Raw genomic sequence first — 18,250 nt, 5'->3', positions numbered from 1 at the left:
AGTTTTGATTAAATAAAATTAGCTTTTCACCTGCAGCAGGGACAGCAGCTGGAACTATACGCAGGTACCAGCTCTTCAAAACCTCAAAGTCTGGTGCTCAGCCTGGGCACCCAGAAGGGAGATAGGAAGATGGTGTCATTTTCTCCAGAGTGCAACACATTTACAGCACCCACCTCAAACCTCACTTTAAAAATGTTTTACAGGTGTCAGTCAGGGCTCCCTGTGCCTCCAGAGGTGCAGTGCTGTTCTAGTTTTCTATTTCCATATGATGGTCTGGAGCCATATCACCCTCAGGTCTTCGGAAAACCAGGTCTAGCAAATCCAGCTGAAGCAGTTTAAGATGATACCCCCATCCACTCACCCCACGACTTGTTGTCATCCTCAATGCAATGTAGCCCATTTACATAGCCCACAGAGTAGCCCAAGTGAAACATTGGATGCAGATGAGCTAGCATGGTCAAGCACAAACCATCTTCCCAGCAGCTAAGAGTGGTTTCTTGCAGATCACAGCTCTTTCCACTGCAGAACTAACATATATTCTCACTTGCTGAACCTTGGTCCTAAGCAAATGACCATGTAGCAGCATATCTTGCCATTCAAAATATACTTCCTCTAAGGTATTGGAAAAACAACACATCTGAGCCACAGGTATAAAGCAAAGCATTAAATCAGCCAAAGGTAAAAGAGGAAACTGCCTAGTCTATTTTTAGGGAACTCTAAAGGAGTTAAAGACACCAGTGGTAGTTGACAGTTCAAATCCTTTCTGTTAATAAAGTATATTCTGCACAGAAGCAGCTTAATGTTCTTTTTCTACCCTACCAATGTCCTTTTATCCCTACATCCCTAATTCTGCAGAAATACTATTCTGCCATTAACAGGATTTTATAGGGCCCAGAGATGCAGGAATGAAAATATAATACGTCACATCACAGCATTACTGCAAGTCCTTTTCCCTCAGATGTGGCTCCAGTCTTCCTCCATCCTTACAGTAATTATGTGCCATATGCTGTGTGCCACTTACCCAAACTCAGTCATTCACCCAAAAATCTTAACTAAAATGCTCAGCTGCTGCCCTTCACCCTCGCTGTCCTGCCTTGAACCCGCAAGTGCTACTGGTATGGAGTGCAGCCCCAGGGACAAGGGGCTGTGAAAGAAATTACTGGGAAAAAACACATTCCTCTTCTCCACCGAGATTCACTCCCTCCTTTAGTTGTTTCTCAGGGCTTTGAGGCTTAGGTCTCCTCTGCTCAACACACCAAAATAAATTGGAGCATTACAGTGCAAACAAGCCACTACAGTGAAGCATGCGGGGTCTCCACCTCATTGTTTCAAAAGATGCTTCCAGCCACAGAAACTGCAAACCCAAGCTAAGGGAAAACCCAGCCAACTCACCTGCCACAAGCCACTGGCTCAGAAAATTCACTGACCTGATTACATGCACAATTCTGTGAAATAGAAACTCTTAATGGGGTGTTGCAGACTGTAGCTGTATGGAAATTAAAGCTACATGCAGAGAAAAATCACCCCTCTTCTTGCTTACCCTGCCCCAGGATTTGGAGTTATCTTCACAGTTAAGTTGTAACATAAGCTGACGTACATAGTAAAAAGGCAAAAGGAATGATTTTGAGAAAGGTCCTTGCGACACACCAATTCCATCAGAGGAAACAATCTTCAAAAAAACCTCCAGAAGCAGCCAAAGCGAAGAGGAATTGATTTTTTAAATGTATACTTTGGTTTCAAAGCCCTTTTACTGGAAAAGGTGTTTCTTTACCTGTAAATAAGTGTTTTCTAATACAGCACAGTAAAGTTTTGCAGGAGCGAGGTCGCTGGTACACGCAGGAGGTTAGAGGATCTTCCAGGTTTTAATTGAGCTTATCGTGTTTCAGAGAGTCTAAGATGTCTGCTCCTGCAGCAGGAAAGATCTGGACAAACACTTCAGCTCTCAGATACATATGGAGCAACACAAATCCACCTATACTCACACCCACTAAGCTGGTGCATTAAAAGAAAAGAAAGAGCAGAAGCTAAGAGAAGTGCATTTCTACAGCTGGCCTCGGTGTTTTGTGCCAGGCTAAGAGAGGCACACTTTCATCCCGTTCAAGTGTTTCAGCTCTTCAAAGCAGAGCACAGTGCCCTTTTCAACAGGGAGCCATCTGACTGCATCTCCCCAACACTCTTGTTGCTCTACTTAAAACTCACCGCGTTCTCACAGCCGCGTGAAATGCAAAAGCACATTCCTCTGTAAATTGATTTTTTTTTTTTCTTTTTCCAGGCAAAGGACTCAGCAATTTATATAAAAAACAATTCTTCCTTACATGGAAAAAAAAAAAATTTCTTTGATTTTTAGAAAAAAAATGCATGCATTTCTCTAACAACAGGACTATTGTAAAATACTTCTACCATCTAATGTGGCTTACAGGAAAAAAAACAAAGGAGCTGCTATAAGCAAAAACCTCTTCCCCCAGTAAGGCTAAAATATGGTCCCAGACCCTTGTATGATTATGCAAATAAGTACTGCAAATGTGGTTTAAAACATTGCCTGCAGCTGCCCCATCCCTGTTTTCTTTGTTATGCTATATTTCAACAGTTTGGGACACTCAAACTCCAAGGAGAAGACTCAAAAACCGCCCACCCTGCTGGTTTGAAATCTCTCTTTTGACACGAAGCTCTGAGGCCAAGGTGATGACTGTGCCTTGCAAAAGCCTCTAAAGACCAACTGGCAGAGCCAGGGAGGGCAACACCATCGGTCGGTGTGAGGGGCCGGGTCCCCGTGAGCAAGGGGTCCTGCTGCATCCAGACCCCCCCGGGCACCGAGCCAACGGAGAACTTCCAGAAGAATACGGTGGCTTTGCAAGGAGCTCCTCTTAGAGCAAAGGGCAGCACAGGACACCAAGCCAAGGGAAATTGTCAATAAATGGGAGACATATCCTAGCTTTCCTGGCGTCTTGTAGATAATGTCTATCTCCTGTTTTCAAAAAAAAATATAGGATCAATGGGAACATTAGAGGGCAGTGGTGTTTCTCTGCTCCGGGCAGTTTTTTAAATCTGCTTTGAATGTTTGCCAGAAGACACATGCCAGTCCAAACTCGGGGAAGCCAGGCTGCCTTACTGCCCATCTTCAAACAGGAGATGTACTAGGAGGAAATCGCAAGAGCTTTCCCCCTCCCAAGGCAGTTGCTACCCTATAACCAATTTAACTAGCATGTAACATATTACACAAAGCTTTATGATGTATAACAAAGCTACAGTTACGAACTGCAGGAAAAAACCTGGACAAATTTCTAGGGGAAAAAAAGCATAAAATTTCTGGTTTATATATTTATATTTTCTATAAAGCTAATACATTATGAAACACTTGAATTTTTCTAAATTTTTTTTTTCTAAAGTGATTATACTTTTTGTCATGAAAACAACAAAAGACTGATTTATTATTTGTTTTTAAATTACACCAGCATATGTAATTAATTCTAAGTGAGCAGAAGTGCAAACATGCAGGAGCTGTTCCAGGACTGGCAACCAGACAATCGAGGATCACACCTGCACCAATGCAGAAATTACTGTTCTTTAAAAAGCCACATCCAAAATTTGAGAATGTTTGTCCTATACTGACTGAACTCTCCTGCAAAGCGATAGGGACTATGGAGAGATGTTTTCTGTAATATGCAAGTATATTTTTTTTTCTTCTCCTACAGGAAATTAGTTTCTACACTAAAACACAAGTATGCAAAAAAGAAAGTTGGGCTGCTTGTTTTTTTCCTGTGGGTCTCTGCCACTACACATTTTCATCCATAACTTTTAGGCGAAGGAGGTTACCAAGAATAATCGCTGTTTCTTTTTATTGCTTGTGCCTTTTTTAGAACAGGTTTGTCAGTTGATAGAAAATCCAACCACAGTCCTCATAATAGAATCACTGATAGGTCCCTTTGGAGAAGAATAGGCAGTTCAGTATCCAGGTCCCAACTGAGTCAGAAGAAGCCTGGGTTCAAGCTCTACCCCATTCTCTCCAGGGAGAAAGTGTTTCGTTTCTTTACTTACATGGACCGAGTTATTATGGGAACACTATTCACGCTACTCCACTCATCTACTAGCGTAACTTGGTTTTTAAGTAATTAAGTGCATTCTTCCAGCCTGAATCTATCTATAGTGGTATCTGCAGAGTTTACTCAATACCTGCATTCAGTTCCAAGCTTCCAACTCCAAGCTAGGATAGATGATTGCTAAGATGCTGAATGTTCAAGAAGAGAAATAGGAAATGCTATGCACACACAAATTCTGCACATTAAGTCTCTCCTTTGGTTTGCTCTGAGGTTCTTTGTGCTGCAAATTTCTCTTCAGCATTAAAATTTTTAGTACTTGCTTCTTGGTTACTTTTGACCAAGATTTGGAGGAAGTGTTGATGTGTGGGAGGGGAGGCCCATCATCCAGAAGAACCTCAACTAGCTGGGATTTAACTGCCAGTACTGTCAGGGCACTCAGAGGCTGACACCACACCAAATGTCTCAGTGGAAAAGCAAGTAGTGACTGTCAAGCTGCAACCAGATAAATTCTGACTGGATGTAATGAAAAGCACTTTTCCCACGAGGTTGGGGCAGCCCCGGGACAGGCCCCAGAGAGGTGGTGACATCTCCACCCTTGTAAGCTTTCAAGGCTTAAGTGAACAAGGTGTTAAGCAACCTCATCTAGCTTTAAATTTAGCCCTGCTCTGAACAGGGGTTTGGACCAGAGACTTGCTGAGGTCACTGTGTCTAAATCTTCCTATAATTTTAAGTTCAGTGGTAGGAATTGCAACACTGTACTGCAGCAAGCCAGACTGTTTGTTGATGCTGTATGGACTAGAGTGTCAGTTTGTCGTAAAATAAAAAGCAGAACCAATTCATGAATGCCATCAATTTCTTCATAAAGTTATCACAGATAATGGCATATAGATTTAGAAATAGGTGCTCTTTATCTGACTTGATGTAACTTCAAAAGGTGCCATCGCTACAAAAAATATTATAAAGTTGTTACATTATTTTAATGTGCATCTTACTTATTCTTCCATAGTGCGACCACTTAAAACCCATGTTTATGAGCAAGTCTCCAGTCTTGTTGGTTATCCTAGGAAGCTGCCGTGCATGTCAGGGACAGTCTAACAGACCACAGCACTCCCCCTCAGCATTACAATCTTGGCTAACAAGCAGCCACAGACCTAGGTTTTGCTAACAAGCAGCCACAGGGTGAACCTAGGTGGCAAAAGAGTCTAGGTAGAAAGTGTAGGTTACCCAAATAAAGAGATGGAGAAGAAGAAATCTGGGTGGAAGTGGCAAGGAAACAAGCTATAGAAAAAACACACAGCAGAGACCCGCATATGTCAGAACAGAGCACAAACGTACTTGTCAGGAAAAAGGGATGCTGCAAAGGATCAGACTTAAAATGAGAGCCTGAGTGAAGGGTTTGCTGTTTAGATAGAGAGAAAATGCCAGTTTTTAAATGAAGAATGAGCAAGCCTTGATAATTAAGACTTTGGTGAAGACTCAAAAGAATCCTGGGTTTGAAGGAGACACAATTTTAAACATGCCTTCACGTGAAAGACACTAGTTTCTAAAACTACGGAAGGGTTTATATTCCATGCGAAGTCAGTGGGGAAAGGAACTGCATGCTCGTGGGATCAGAAACAACCGCTTAAACGCTTAGACAGGGGGTTTAGCAGCCATCACCAAAATTGCTGTCATCCCTGCACCTCTGACAGCAGAAACAACAGGGACGACAGCATCTTGGGATGTTGCTGGGAGTGCAAAGAGTAAGTAAGCAGAACTCTGAACAGCAACACTAACTAGCAAGGGGAGCTGTCAGAGAATGAAGCCATCATATCACCAGGGAGCAAGCCAGCCAGGCAGGACAGCTAGATAGGTTCTGCGTTCATGTTTCAAATCTGAATGAGTCACTGAGCAGAGAAGGGCAGAGTCACAAGCTGAATGCAATTCACACCACGTTTTCCTTTATAGATGTATAATGTCAAGATAGACTCATTTCTTCCAAGGAAAAAAAAAAGCATTTCTGCAGGAGAAGGGGAAGTTAAACTAATTTTATCATCTGCAAAATGCACTTTTTATTACCATTCAGTCTGTACACATTGCCTGCTTTTTCACCTACCTACAGGGGAACTCCAGCATCAGGTCATAATTAAAGAGTTCAAGAACATTTCCATTTAATTGGAAATGCTTACCCTCCTCACTTTTTACATGTCTAGCTGTTTCAAAAGAGTATTATGCAGCAAGTAAAATTAGCCCGTGGGAGTTGCTAAGCCTTAGGATTGATTTCTGATTCTCAAACTCAGTTGAAATAACGCTGCCTCCAAACCACAACTCAAAATCACACAAGACGTGCGGTACCTGCTCCATCCACGTCCGATGGGAGCGCTGAACACCTCCAGCACGCAGGCAGGTGTCCCAAATGCTGGACACACAACCTCAGAGCACTGCCTGCTCTGCAGGCTGCCTATTACCCAGCTCCGTAACTCTTGGGGGTGGACGAATGCCCCAGTTGAGGGATGAAATGAGAGAAGGAAAGCCTAAGCACCTCTAACAGGACTGCAGGTTACTGGATCAAAGGTCTAGCCAGTCCAGTGTGGCGTCTCCAACATCAGCCGACAGCAGATACAGAGGGAGAGCCCAGGAAAACAGTCCCTATGTTGCAATTAACACCACGCCCCCATACACTCAAGCCTCAAAAATTCGTGGCTTAGGGACCTCTTTATCCACACTTGGGACTTTTTAGTGTTATTCTCTTCATTGATTTGTCTTCCATTAATTCGTCCAGTCACTCCTTGAACTCAGACAAACTTCTAAGGTCCACAGCCCTCGTTCTCACCATCTGAAGAACTCTATCATCAGCGACTATGCAGCTTCGTTAGCAAACTTTGTCCTGATGGCTTTTGGGCAGAAGGGAACAGATCCTTCAAACATCACTGTTTTTTCCTTCCCCGTGGAACTGACCACGTAGTTCAACTTCATGCTTATCTTCAGCAAACTGTTGATCCATGCGAAGGCCACTATTGCGTTAACAGCTGCAAAGTTCCTTCAAGAGCCTTTGGTGAGGAACTTTCTTAAACACCACTGGAAAAATCTAAGCAAGCCACACAAAACCAGATCATCTCTCCGCATGGCTGCTAAGTCCCTTGCAGAGCTCCTACAGACTAGCAATGCCCAGCTTCCTTCCGCTATCAAACATGTCTCTCCTTACATCACATTTATCAATGTATCCACTGGCACCATTATTTAGAACAAGTTTTTTGGTTTTAAACTGATTTAAGAGCTGTTCCTACACCAGCACACACCAACCTCACCCACGGTGAGCATACCACAAAAAGCTGGTTCTGTTTTATGAATAAGAACACACACCACAAGGCCCAGATCAGTAATCAAAACCAGAACAATCCACACACCCTAGCTCAGTTTCTCAATTTAACCATAACAGATATTATCTCCCACTTCTTCCAGCAAGTTTCCCAGGTGTGTAAAGCAACATGAAAGTATCAGTATTCAACAGAAGGACAAGCTTTGAAATAGAACCAGAGCAAGCCTGTCCTGGCAGGATAGCGATGGTCCAATGTTCATTTCTGCACTTTCAAATTCAAAGGAAACTGTGAATGGAATTCCAGCTTTATTCCTCAGACCACTTTTTAAGCTACAAAGAGATCCCCAAAAATCAGTTTTATCCCCAAGATTTCAATTAAAATATTGTCAAATCTTCTTTTTAGTGAGTTCTAACAAAACAAGTGAAAAAGAATGACTTTGTAGCAGGCTACAGCAAATGCAGTCTCAACAGTCCACGTAACCCTTACTCAGAGATGCTCAGAAAAAAAGTATGCAAAGTTACAAAGACAGCTTTATTTCATTCCTCACCCTATCCATTACTCCAAGCAGTTCAGAAAGTACAGAAGGAGATACAAGGGATAATCAGAGCAGTGATGTCAGCAGTACCTGAATAAGCTATTATGGGAGACCTCTCCTATTGATCTGCTAATAGCCTCTTCAAACAGACCTCACACTCCAGGAACAGGAGAGCGGTGGAAAGAGGGTCCCAGCCAGAAAGCAATTACATTAGCTGGACATGAGCTCACTTGTTTTTCAAGAAGATGGAGCTGCTTCTCAGGTCAGCGTGCACCTTGGCTTTTATTCCTCTCACAATACAGCTTTGTCCTCTCTGACCAGGTTTTGAGGACAGACCTTTCAAAAAGTGGGACTCGGCACCGATTCGCAGCAAATTCACAGCACTGCCGCTGCACGACACGGTGCGGCAATGTAGCTCGGAAGACAGCTCCCTCCTTCCCCACGGAAACTTGTCTGAGCCACACAGCTCAAGCTGTCACCTCTGTGCACTTCACGAACTTCTTTTAACATTTTCTCTTCCATTTCCCGTCTTCAAAGTTCACATTACAGAGAAGAAAGGCAGTCGTTCCCATGAAATCTCTGCTTCTGCATCTGTCAGAGACAGACACCTTCTGCAACACAGTCAAGTATTCTGCCCATTCTTGTTCCAAATAATCCAGGATTTACAGCTCCTGCCATTTCCACTAGTCTGACAAATTTATCAACAGCCTCATTTCTGACATCCTCCCACTTCTTCCAGCATAACACAAAAAGAGCAGCAATTTCCTGTGAACATCTGAAATTTGGAAGCATTTAAAAGTCCAGAAGATGGCTTTAAGAAAGCTGGCAAGGTTGTGGGAAACATGCCAGACATCTCTAAATCTCCGGCTCACTCTGTTTTCACCTAGAATTTATTCACAAAGTGGGCAGCCTGTTACTGCATCTCCTGCCAATACCTGGCTACAGTCAAACACACCTGCAATTTAGGGGCATAGACTTAATTACACTGGTAAATTAAAGCATCCATTTTCCCTGACTCTAGAACAATAGAAAGCATCTGGGCAAAAAATACAGGCTGACACATATTTGCTTTCCAAGCAGTAAAACATCTACAGCTTTCCAAAACAACCACTCATGTAACACACAGTATCCACAACAACCTCCTTAAGTATCTAATTTGTGGTGGGATAACAAGTAAAATGCTTCAGGCTTGCGCACGGGCACTTTCCAAATACACAGTCTGTGACTTTCTCTGTGACATGTGCTGCTTTTGTGTACACAACCTACAAGCCTCCAGCGGCCCTAGTCTCAATGAAGTCACAAAATTTCTCAAAGTAATTCAGTTCTGGCACAAGGACCAGACAACATCAGATTAAATTACCCCAGGGAACGCTCTCAAAACAGTTGCTCTCTATTCACTCTCCCTATTCTGCCTATGGCTGTACTGAGCTTGGTCAGAGGCCCCACTCAAATATTTATTTATTTGGAGGAAGGGCCCTACTCTGTTCACTCATTCTTCAAATGGAAGCCAGCCCATACCTTTGATTATTTCCACTGCTTTTTAATTCTGGGGGAAACAGGACTGCGCTCAACATTCAAACACAGGTGGATGATAGGCATGGGACAGCAAGGACACCTGCAATAGCAACACTAATCCTAATATCAGTTGGCTTTTGATCACAAGTATCAACATGATGTTTAGAAGTGTTTCAAATTGTTTCTTCTGAAGAGCAAGAAGCACCTTCAGGGCCCACCATCATTTACAGAAAATTCAAACCACCCATCTTCCCATGGGACCAGATCAAGTTTGTCCACACCAGCCATCAGCCAATTTATCATGAGGTCTCTCACTACTTCCTCAGCTTTGTTTTTAACCTCAAAAGCTCAGTATCATCAGCATCATTTATCACGTGTCAAACTTGTATCCCACCACTTGCTTCTAAGACTCCAGAATTACCACATTTCACAGTAACGGGCAGAACCTGTCCTGGATAGCATGCTAAACTTAATAAAAAAATCTGCAAAAAGGTAAAAATAGCAAGTGATAAAGTCGAATGTGTCACAAAAGTCAATGTCACTAAACACAAGCTCATGCACTGAGGGGAATCCACCAAATTATGTAGGCACCATGACATCCCCAAATCATCTATTTACGCTCAGGAAACCTCTCGGAGTCACAGTGGACTCTCTACATCATCAGCCACAGGCTCAGAGGTGTCAAAGAAACAAATACAGTATCAGAAATCTTATGGGAAGAAGTAGTGAACAACCAGAAGAGGCCTTTTGATGCCATGACACAAAGCCATGGTGCTCATGTATCACCCCATCTAAAGATTACAAGTAGCCTAGAGAAGGGTAACAGCAAAAATCAGATCTATGGAATATATTCCATAGGAGACATGAAGCACAGATGGATCTTCAGCCTCAAAAAAAGAAGGAATCTAAAGCAGTACAAAGATAACTGACAGCTGGACATGGAGAAGTTATTCACTAGTTTCTCAAGTAATGGGGATTAAGGAGATGTACATAGAAATATACCAGTTAAATGAGCAGAGGCAAATAAAAACTAAGAGAAGGGAAGGCCTTTTCCACGTGTTTTGTAAATAAACTATGGAACTCATTATCACAGAATGTTAGAGAGGTTAAGAATAAAAGCAGGTCCCAAAGGGAAAAAGAAAAAAAAAAAAAGTCAGTGGCCTCACTGACCTTCTGGCACCAAGAGGCATGGAGCCGACACAGAACTAGAGAAGCAAAATAAAAGGGAGAACTTTCACCAAAAAAATCCCCCAAGCCACCACACTGCTTTTTCAAAATAAACAACTGGAAGGAGAGGAGAAAAATGAATGGCCAAGACAAACATAATGGAGTGAGCTAAAAAGGATCAAACCTGAGTTTGGACAAGGAATCTAGAAAGCTCTGAACTCTGCTATCTAGAGGCCAACACCCAGGCTGAGCCAAGGCAGCGCCTACCTCAGCCTGACTGAGACACTACGAGGAGGTGCATGCACTTCAAATGACTTCCACTACGCAGCAAGCGTCAGAGTTAACTGGCCTTTTCACACGAGAAAAATCATTTAACATAGCTACTACCACTGGTTATAAGGTAAACTAGGTAACTAGGACTTTGCCCTTCAGTGTGACCCTGCAGACGGCACGTGCTGCTGGTAATTAATCTACTTCTGCATTAGGATAACCCAACTGCATCCTTAAAACTCTGCAACTGGTTAACAAATCACATTAACACAGCGAGTTAACAAAAGAAGCAAAGGCTGCCAAAGTCAGCTGAAGCTTGGAGTTCAAAGAACCAGCTGATAAAATGCTTCAGTTTCTGAAGGAAATAACACATTTGGTTAAGAAAGTGCCAAATTTGGGGGTTTATGACTCCCTGCTTTTGTGTCTCTTTTGCACACCAGGGACCTTCTGAGGAGCGCTCAGGGGAAGAATTAACAAGATTCACAAAGATATCAAATCTGGGCTCTCCTCGGTGACCTCCCGTGCAAACACTAATATTCCTTAGCTTCATTTAACTTGGATATTCCAACTATTAACACAAGCTGGCCTGATGGCTTTAAAGTATAAAAGACTTACTGACACCTCTGAAAATCCTTCAGAGTGTGATTTATTTTTAACACAATCCTAAAGCAGCTTAATATGTTTTAAAACTTAACATGTTAGACTCCTTCCATCCATCATTAAAATGCCAACATACCTGTCACACCCAAAAAGATGAGAACAACCATTGATTTATTCTGGTTTTTTGACAGCTATTTCACTGTCTTTTCAGAATCATAAACTTAAGTCACTCATTAACACTTTCCCAGTGGGCTTCATCTCACTAAGTCATGGTGTTGAGGAATCTAAACACTTTCCTCTCTTATTAAGAGAGGTTATAAAAGCTTCATTTTTTTAATATTTCCAGCGAGGGATAGAGGCAGAAGCACGACTTGCAAATTTGGATGCCCCCACTTTCTATTAAGTGTGATTCTTAGTGAGCTTATGCCTACACTTGGCAATTGTGCTGGTAAAGGAGCTGGCTGGTAACCAAGATCTCCCACTATGACCAGAAGCAAGTTAGCAGGAGCTGTGTCAGCCTGGCACCTGGCATTCTGCTGAGTGATGGGACTCCGGGAGGGCAGGGGTACCCATCTTCTGCTTAAAATCTATTCCCAAAGGTTCCTCTTTCCATAGTTATCTAAGAAAACTACCCTTCGATCCTCAATTTTGTCACACACTAAGCTCAGGAGACAATGCAGACTAATTTCAGAAATGCTTATGGCTCCAGATTTAAGAAGCAAGTGCCCCGTTGTCTGCCATAACCTTGTCTTTCAGCAAAGGTATTTTTCAGACTACACTTGGATTTGTATCAAAAAGCAGACGAGGTATGTACACGCTACATTTCCTAGCACAAGTTCCAGCGGTGAAGCATCAAACAGCAGCTTACCACAATGGAGGTCTTCCCAGCTAGAAACCCACAAGCATCCCAGTTCTGTCAATCCCTCCCTTTCTGTTCTACAGGAAGAGAGCCCTTCTTTAGATACACAGTTTTTTAAAGGACCTCACTATGCTGCACTGGAAGCAGTTTTGGAAAGCAGACAGAAAACAGGAAAGGATTTTAAAAGCCAGAATCACAGATATTTTTTTTTTTTTTAACCCTGGTAATGTTACCACGCTGCACACAACAGCCAGCTTCTGGTCATCACAAAGACCCACCTAGGGAGAGCTTCTTGCTTGACTTTGTCTCATCATAAGGCTCAGCACACTCACCTCGCCTGAGTAACTGTATTTCCCTTTCAGGATCTGCCGATACAAGCGGGTCCGGTTGTCATCTTCAAAGGGCATAGTGCCGCTCAGGAGAATGTACGAGATAACACCCAGCGCCCACATGTCCACAGAGTTCGTGTACGGCTTCCTGACCAGGATCTCAGGAGCAATGTACTCTGGGGTCCCGCACGTGGTTTTCATCAGGCAGTCGTCTCCCTTCTTCCGAGCGCTTGCCAGTCCGAAGTCCGTAATCATGATTTTGGAATCTGTTCCCGGATGGTAGTACAGCAGATTCTCCGGTTTTAAGTCCCGGTGCGTGATACCCAGCGTATGCAAGTACTTCACACCATCTAACACCATCTGCAGCACCCGCGTAGCATCTCTCTCGGTAAAGGAACCTTTAGCAATGATTCGATCAAACAGTTCTCCTCCAGTCGCCAATTCCATCACCATGTACACACGGTCCTGGGTCTCAAACACCTCAATCAGCTGGATGATATTGGTGTGCCGAACCCGCCGTAGCACACTAAGCTCCGACTCGCACACTTCCCTCCCCTCCCGGTATTTGGTCTCTATCATCTTGATCGCATAGGGCTGCTTGGTAGCCTTGTGTTCCACCCGTACGACGCGGCTAAAGCTCCCTCTCCCGATCAGGGCTTTAATGTCATACTTGGCTGTCACTCTGGGGTCAAACTTGGCGCGGTATTTAGCCACTTTGTTCTTGCGTGGCTCGGGCTGGTCCATGTGGGCAGGCAGGTGGTTCCCGGGATACGGGTTAGCGTGACGGGGAGGTGAGGGAGAGCCAGCTTTGATGACAGCCCCACAGTCATCTTTGATGAAATGCCTGTATATGTCATTATGGCCTGTGTAAGGTTCGACTTTTTTAACCAGGTCTAGCTGCACATCTTTAGGGGGCTCGGGAAGCACTTTGCTTGTCCCACAGCCCATCACTGAATGGTGTTAATTCCCTATCAAGGCATTTTCCCAGGGCAGCATCAGCAGCAACAACATCCAGGGCAATTCCCACATTTGAACCTTAGGAAAAGAATGAGAAGAAACAGATAAACAGAAATCGAGGTAGTAAAGTTTCAAACAGGAAAAAAATGCAAGTGGTTCACGTCTCAATGGAGCCATGCTACCACAAACTAAGAGTTTGGGATTTCCACTGTACTGTACTACAGAGCACGCGCAGGGCTTTGCTGCTTTCATCACACGCTAGTGAACAGTGCCTACAAAAACACACTCACGGACAGAACAGATGTCTGTGAAAATCAAACAGTATCTCTTTTTATTAAGCGTAGTTTGTTTTACATTCCCAGCGGAGGACTGAATCACAGTCACAGAATGGCTGAGGCTGGAAGAGAACTCTGGAGGTCATCTCGTCCAGCCTAATTGCTTAATAAAAATCCAATTAAGGAGAGTCAAGCATTTTCTTTAATTTTGTTTAATCTGCTCAAATTCATAAGACAGCAGCCACTCTGAATCTTACAGTTTTGAAATTTTTCATTAGAAACTCCATAAAGTATCTCAGCAACTTGTTCATTTAACAAATCTTCCTAAGATTTGCTTTATATTGAAGCTGTACCAGTGTCTTAAACCTCTCACTACCGTGCTCCTGGGGATCAAGGAAACGGCCCAGGAGGCAGGGAATATGGAGATAGAGGCATACTTTTTTTAAGATGCATTTTACTGATTAACTCACTGCATCCCGTGCAAAAAGGCAGCCCTTATTGAACCAGAGCAGCTTTTAGCTAACAATTCAATCACCCTACAAACCCTAAGAAATCAAGGTGGGCTTTGACATATTTTAACATCCTGACTCAGCTTTGCTTTCTTTCGCATCTTCAGGTACCAAATGGCACTTCTGGTTTTCCATATGGAGCTGCATGTAGGAAGGGGAATTTCTACCAGCTGTTCCAGCCTAGAGCAAAGGGAGGTCTTGCTCATCACGCTGTATTCCAGTAGAACCAAATCAGCGGCACTTCAACAAGTCTTTAGGTGCTGATTAAAACAGTATGACTGGCTAGGAGATGGAGAAACTGCCTGTATGTGCTCTGGCAGTTAGCCAAGCAGTTTTAGTTTCTACTCTTTGGCTCAGAGCCCATCAATATGGTGCCTGAGCCTTCACAGAAGGCTACAGAAAAGCTGTTAGCCTTGAAATGTAATCGCACGCCTTACCATCACCAAGCCTGTCTTCACTCATTCACCACCTCTCCAAGCAATTATTCAGCACAAAGAGCAGAACGGGAACCCCGGTTGATCTTCCATCAGGAGAATTACGTGGAGAAATAAGTGTTTTAGAGGGACACCCAGAAGAAGTTTAGACTCTACATCCAATCTGGAAAGAAAACAAGGCTTTAGTTAAGATTCAATTTCAAAATCAGACATCATCAAAGTAACTTCTCATGGAAGACCTCCTGGCAGTACCGTAAAGTCAAGCACACCAACCATGCACAAACATGCCTATAGTAAGGTGCAAGGAGTAGAAATAAAAAGCAGCTTCATAGAAATCTTAACTGACTTTCACCAAGGGCTATCCCATAACTGGGTGTTCTTTCAGATTAAAGTATCATGACAAAAAATAAATAAAATACTACAGCTAGTCCTGAGTAATGCCTCCCACAGAGTTTTTCCCAGCATTATTGTACCTTAAAACATATTAAGTGAACAGAGAAATGGAATGAGAGCATCCGCAAACAGCATAATTCCACACAGAGAAGCAGTTGTGTAAAATGTCCCACACGTAAACAAAACCGAGGGCCAAACGCTGAGCTTGAAAATGTCGTATATAAATCCACTAATAACATTAACTGAGATCAGGCATCAACTCCCAGTATGTCAATGACTCCTCCTCATATGCGTAAGGGTCTTGGTGAAGCCTACAGAACCCAAGCTGCACGCCACAGCCAGCCACAAAATGCTTAACCCCATGTCAGTGCAGGTGCAAACGCTCCTGTGTAATAATCACCAACAGTTTGGGAGGAGGAACTAAGGTATTAGAGAAATGGGCCCCCTCTGAGCAGGAAATCACATACTCAGCAGATGCCAAACTATCTGAGAGGACATCACATTTGAGCTGCAGTTGTGAGTGGCGAGAGGGAACATGGGGTTTGTGTGCTTCAATGTCTACCTGCTTCCCTCCTTGGACAACCAGCACATTGCATCCTGTGGCTCAGCAGGGCAACACCTCAGCTCTTCTGATTCAAAAGCATCCTCCACCTCTCTGAAAACATCAGGGCCTTAACAGTTTAATACCTGAGGGTGTCCCTCTGGACAAGGACTGTCAGCTACCTGACTAACCCACCCAAGGCCTAGCAGGCCTTCCACCACCAATTAAATCTCTCAGAACCTGAAGCTATTTAATTTTGCTTTTCTGAGATACCAGTAAGGAAATCTGAAGATACCAGCTCTTAACTGCATTAAGAAGTGCTCACACACAACAACCTTCAAATCACACCTATGCCAAGAGAGCACAGGTGAAAGCACCTTACCTTTAGTTTTACTAATAGATCTCAAACGTGCCTCTTACTGCCTGACATAAATCTGGTATTACCAGTCAGCTGGCTGGCAGGGGAAGCTTTTGGTGGGTTTCTGAGGGGAAACCCGGGGCTAGGGCTCCTGCAGCACTGCAGGCAGCCGTGCTGGAGCCGGTGGCAGGCCAGAATCGGTCGAACCGAGCGGGATTTTCAAAACTCGGATCGCTTTTCATAACTCAGCCCGAACGAGCCAGCTCTTCCCCCACCCTTTCCAGGGAGGGGACCCAGGGCCGGTGCCGGCAGCGCGTCCCGTGGCAGGCTCGGCTCCAGGCCTGGGAAGCACCGCGCCCGTCCCGGTGAGGGGACGCTTTGGGTCAGGGTTCCCTCCGCGGCCCGCCCGTTCCCGCGGCCCAGCGCGCCGGGCAGTGGCAGCGCTGAGGCGCCGGAGCCCGCCGCACCCGCGCCTCCCGGGCCGCACCGCTGCCGCGCCGCGGGGCCGACCCGCCGACGCCCCGGGAGGGAAGAGGAGGGAGGAGAAGGGAAGGGCGGCCGGAGCCAGGGCTGCCCGGCCAGGCCAGGCCAGGCGAGGCCAGGCCAGGCGGAGCGGGCGGCCCCGGGCGGCGGCCGATCCCGCACTCACCTCGGCCCGCTCCGGCCCGCGGCTCGGCGCCGCCTCCTGACGTCATCTCCGAGCGCCGCGAGGCCGCCCGAGGGGCGGGGACACCACGCGCGGCGATTGGCGGCGGCTGCGGCGGTGGGCGGGGCCGAGGCGGGATGGGCAGGTGGCGCTGTCCCGCCGTCCCGCGCTCTAGCGCCCCCTGCCGGGCTCGCCGGGAACACCCGCCCCGGGGCCCGCCCTGCCGCCGGCCCCTCACCCCCTCCCCCGGCATTATGGGCCCAGGAACCCCCACAGGGCCTGGCATCCCCCCTCAGCCCCACGGGCCCCGGGGTCCCCTCAGCCCCACAGGGCCTGGGACCCCCCAGCAGCGCCCCAGGACCCCCCAGCCCCATGGGCTCCAGGACCCCACTTGGCCCCACAGGCCCTGGGATCCCCCCTCAGCCCCACAGGCCCCCAGGACCCCCCCAGCCCCATGGGCTCCAGGCCCCCACTTGGCCCCACAGGCCCTGGGACCTCTCTCAGCCCCACAGGGCTGAGCAGGTGCCCCCCGACAGGCACAGTGTTCCTGCTCCCCTCACCCCTGCCTCAGAGGGGCGGTCATGGTGACCCGCTGCCTGAGGAGGGACAACTCCTCGCCTCCTTTTTAGAGCCAAACCCAGCCCAAACGGATCCCCATCAGCGCCTGGGAGAACTGCTTTCACCAAGCAGCTGAGGGCTCCCCGCTGGGCTGCGGGGCTCTGGAAAAACATCCCCTTTGCAAGAAAATCGCCCGGAAGCATCGGCCCTTTTCCTTGGCAGGGAAAACCCGGTTCCCTGTGGGCGAGCTCTTGTGCACAACAGAATAACGAGGCACATTCCTTTCTCCTTTCTTTTCCCCAGCTACAAAGTGCCACAGAACCCGCAAAGCTTCCTTGGTAACTGCTGGTGGACTTTTTACCTCATACCCTTTCCCTATCCTTAAACCAAACACTCCACGTTTCAGCCCTAGATGACCTGAAAGCAGCGGGACAAGGGATGACACCTTCTTGCAGAGATGCTGACAGCACTTCTTTCTCCAGGGAAGAGACAAACGTGACACTGTCAGGCTTGTTTTCCAGCCCGGCTGTTGCATCATTCCTGATGCGGTTCAGGTGGAGAGGGGCTATTTTCACACTCCTACCATGCTTTTAAAAATAGCTTGTTTTATTTTAATACTCCTGGGCTCTTCAGCTGTTTAAAATGCTTAGTAAGTCATACTGTAATAGAAGTTATACATGCTGATGCATGCTATTGTCATCATCTTTTCCATGTAATTCCAGATAAAGTACGGAAACGTAACAAGCGACAGGTCTGAGAAGGGGTTGCTTGGGCTGTACTCGGCAAATCCGGTGAGTTGTACAGTTGCCTTCAAGGAAAATTAGCCTGTTCTCGTTTTCCCACACAGTAATGTTGGTGCTGGTACATTTTCAGCCCTATAATCCCCCCATTTTCTTTCTGGAGATGTTTCCACAGCCACACATCCCTCACACTGTCCCTGGGAGCCTGTGCCTGACATGTAAAACCTT

General features: G+C 45.7%; 1 protein-coding gene across 2 annotated transcripts in view; it reads right to left on the bottom strand.

Annotated features, from left to right (window-relative positions):
- Window positions 1-16,766, bottom strand: part of PSKH1 (protein serine kinase H1) — a 38,392-nt gene extending 21,626 nt beyond the window's left edge. The window contains exons 1-3 of one of the 2 annotated variants that reach the window (XM_074881410.1): window positions 16,728-16,766; window positions 14,790-14,949; window positions 12,615-13,646 (exon numbers count right to left, since the gene is read on the bottom strand). In XM_074881410.1, coding sequence (XP_074737511.1) covers window positions 12,615-13,559 — 945 coding nt within the window. In that variant the 5' untranslated portion in view covers window positions 13,560-13,646; window positions 14,790-14,949; window positions 16,728-16,766. Of the gene's footprint in view, window positions 1-12,614; window positions 13,647-14,789; window positions 14,950-16,102; window positions 16,503-16,727 lie in introns of those variants that run through there. The other variant, XM_074881411.1, reaches the window with a different exon arrangement.
- Window positions 16,767-18,250: the final 1,484 nt, after the last annotated feature.

This window comes from Strix uralensis, chromosome 12, assembly GCF_047716275.1.
Source record: "Strix uralensis isolate ZFMK-TIS-50842 chromosome 12, bStrUra1, whole genome shotgun sequence".
Taxonomy (NCBI): Eukaryota; Metazoa; Chordata; class Aves; order Strigiformes; family Strigidae; genus Strix; species Strix uralensis.
This window is presented reverse-complemented; position numbering and strand designations above follow the sequence as displayed.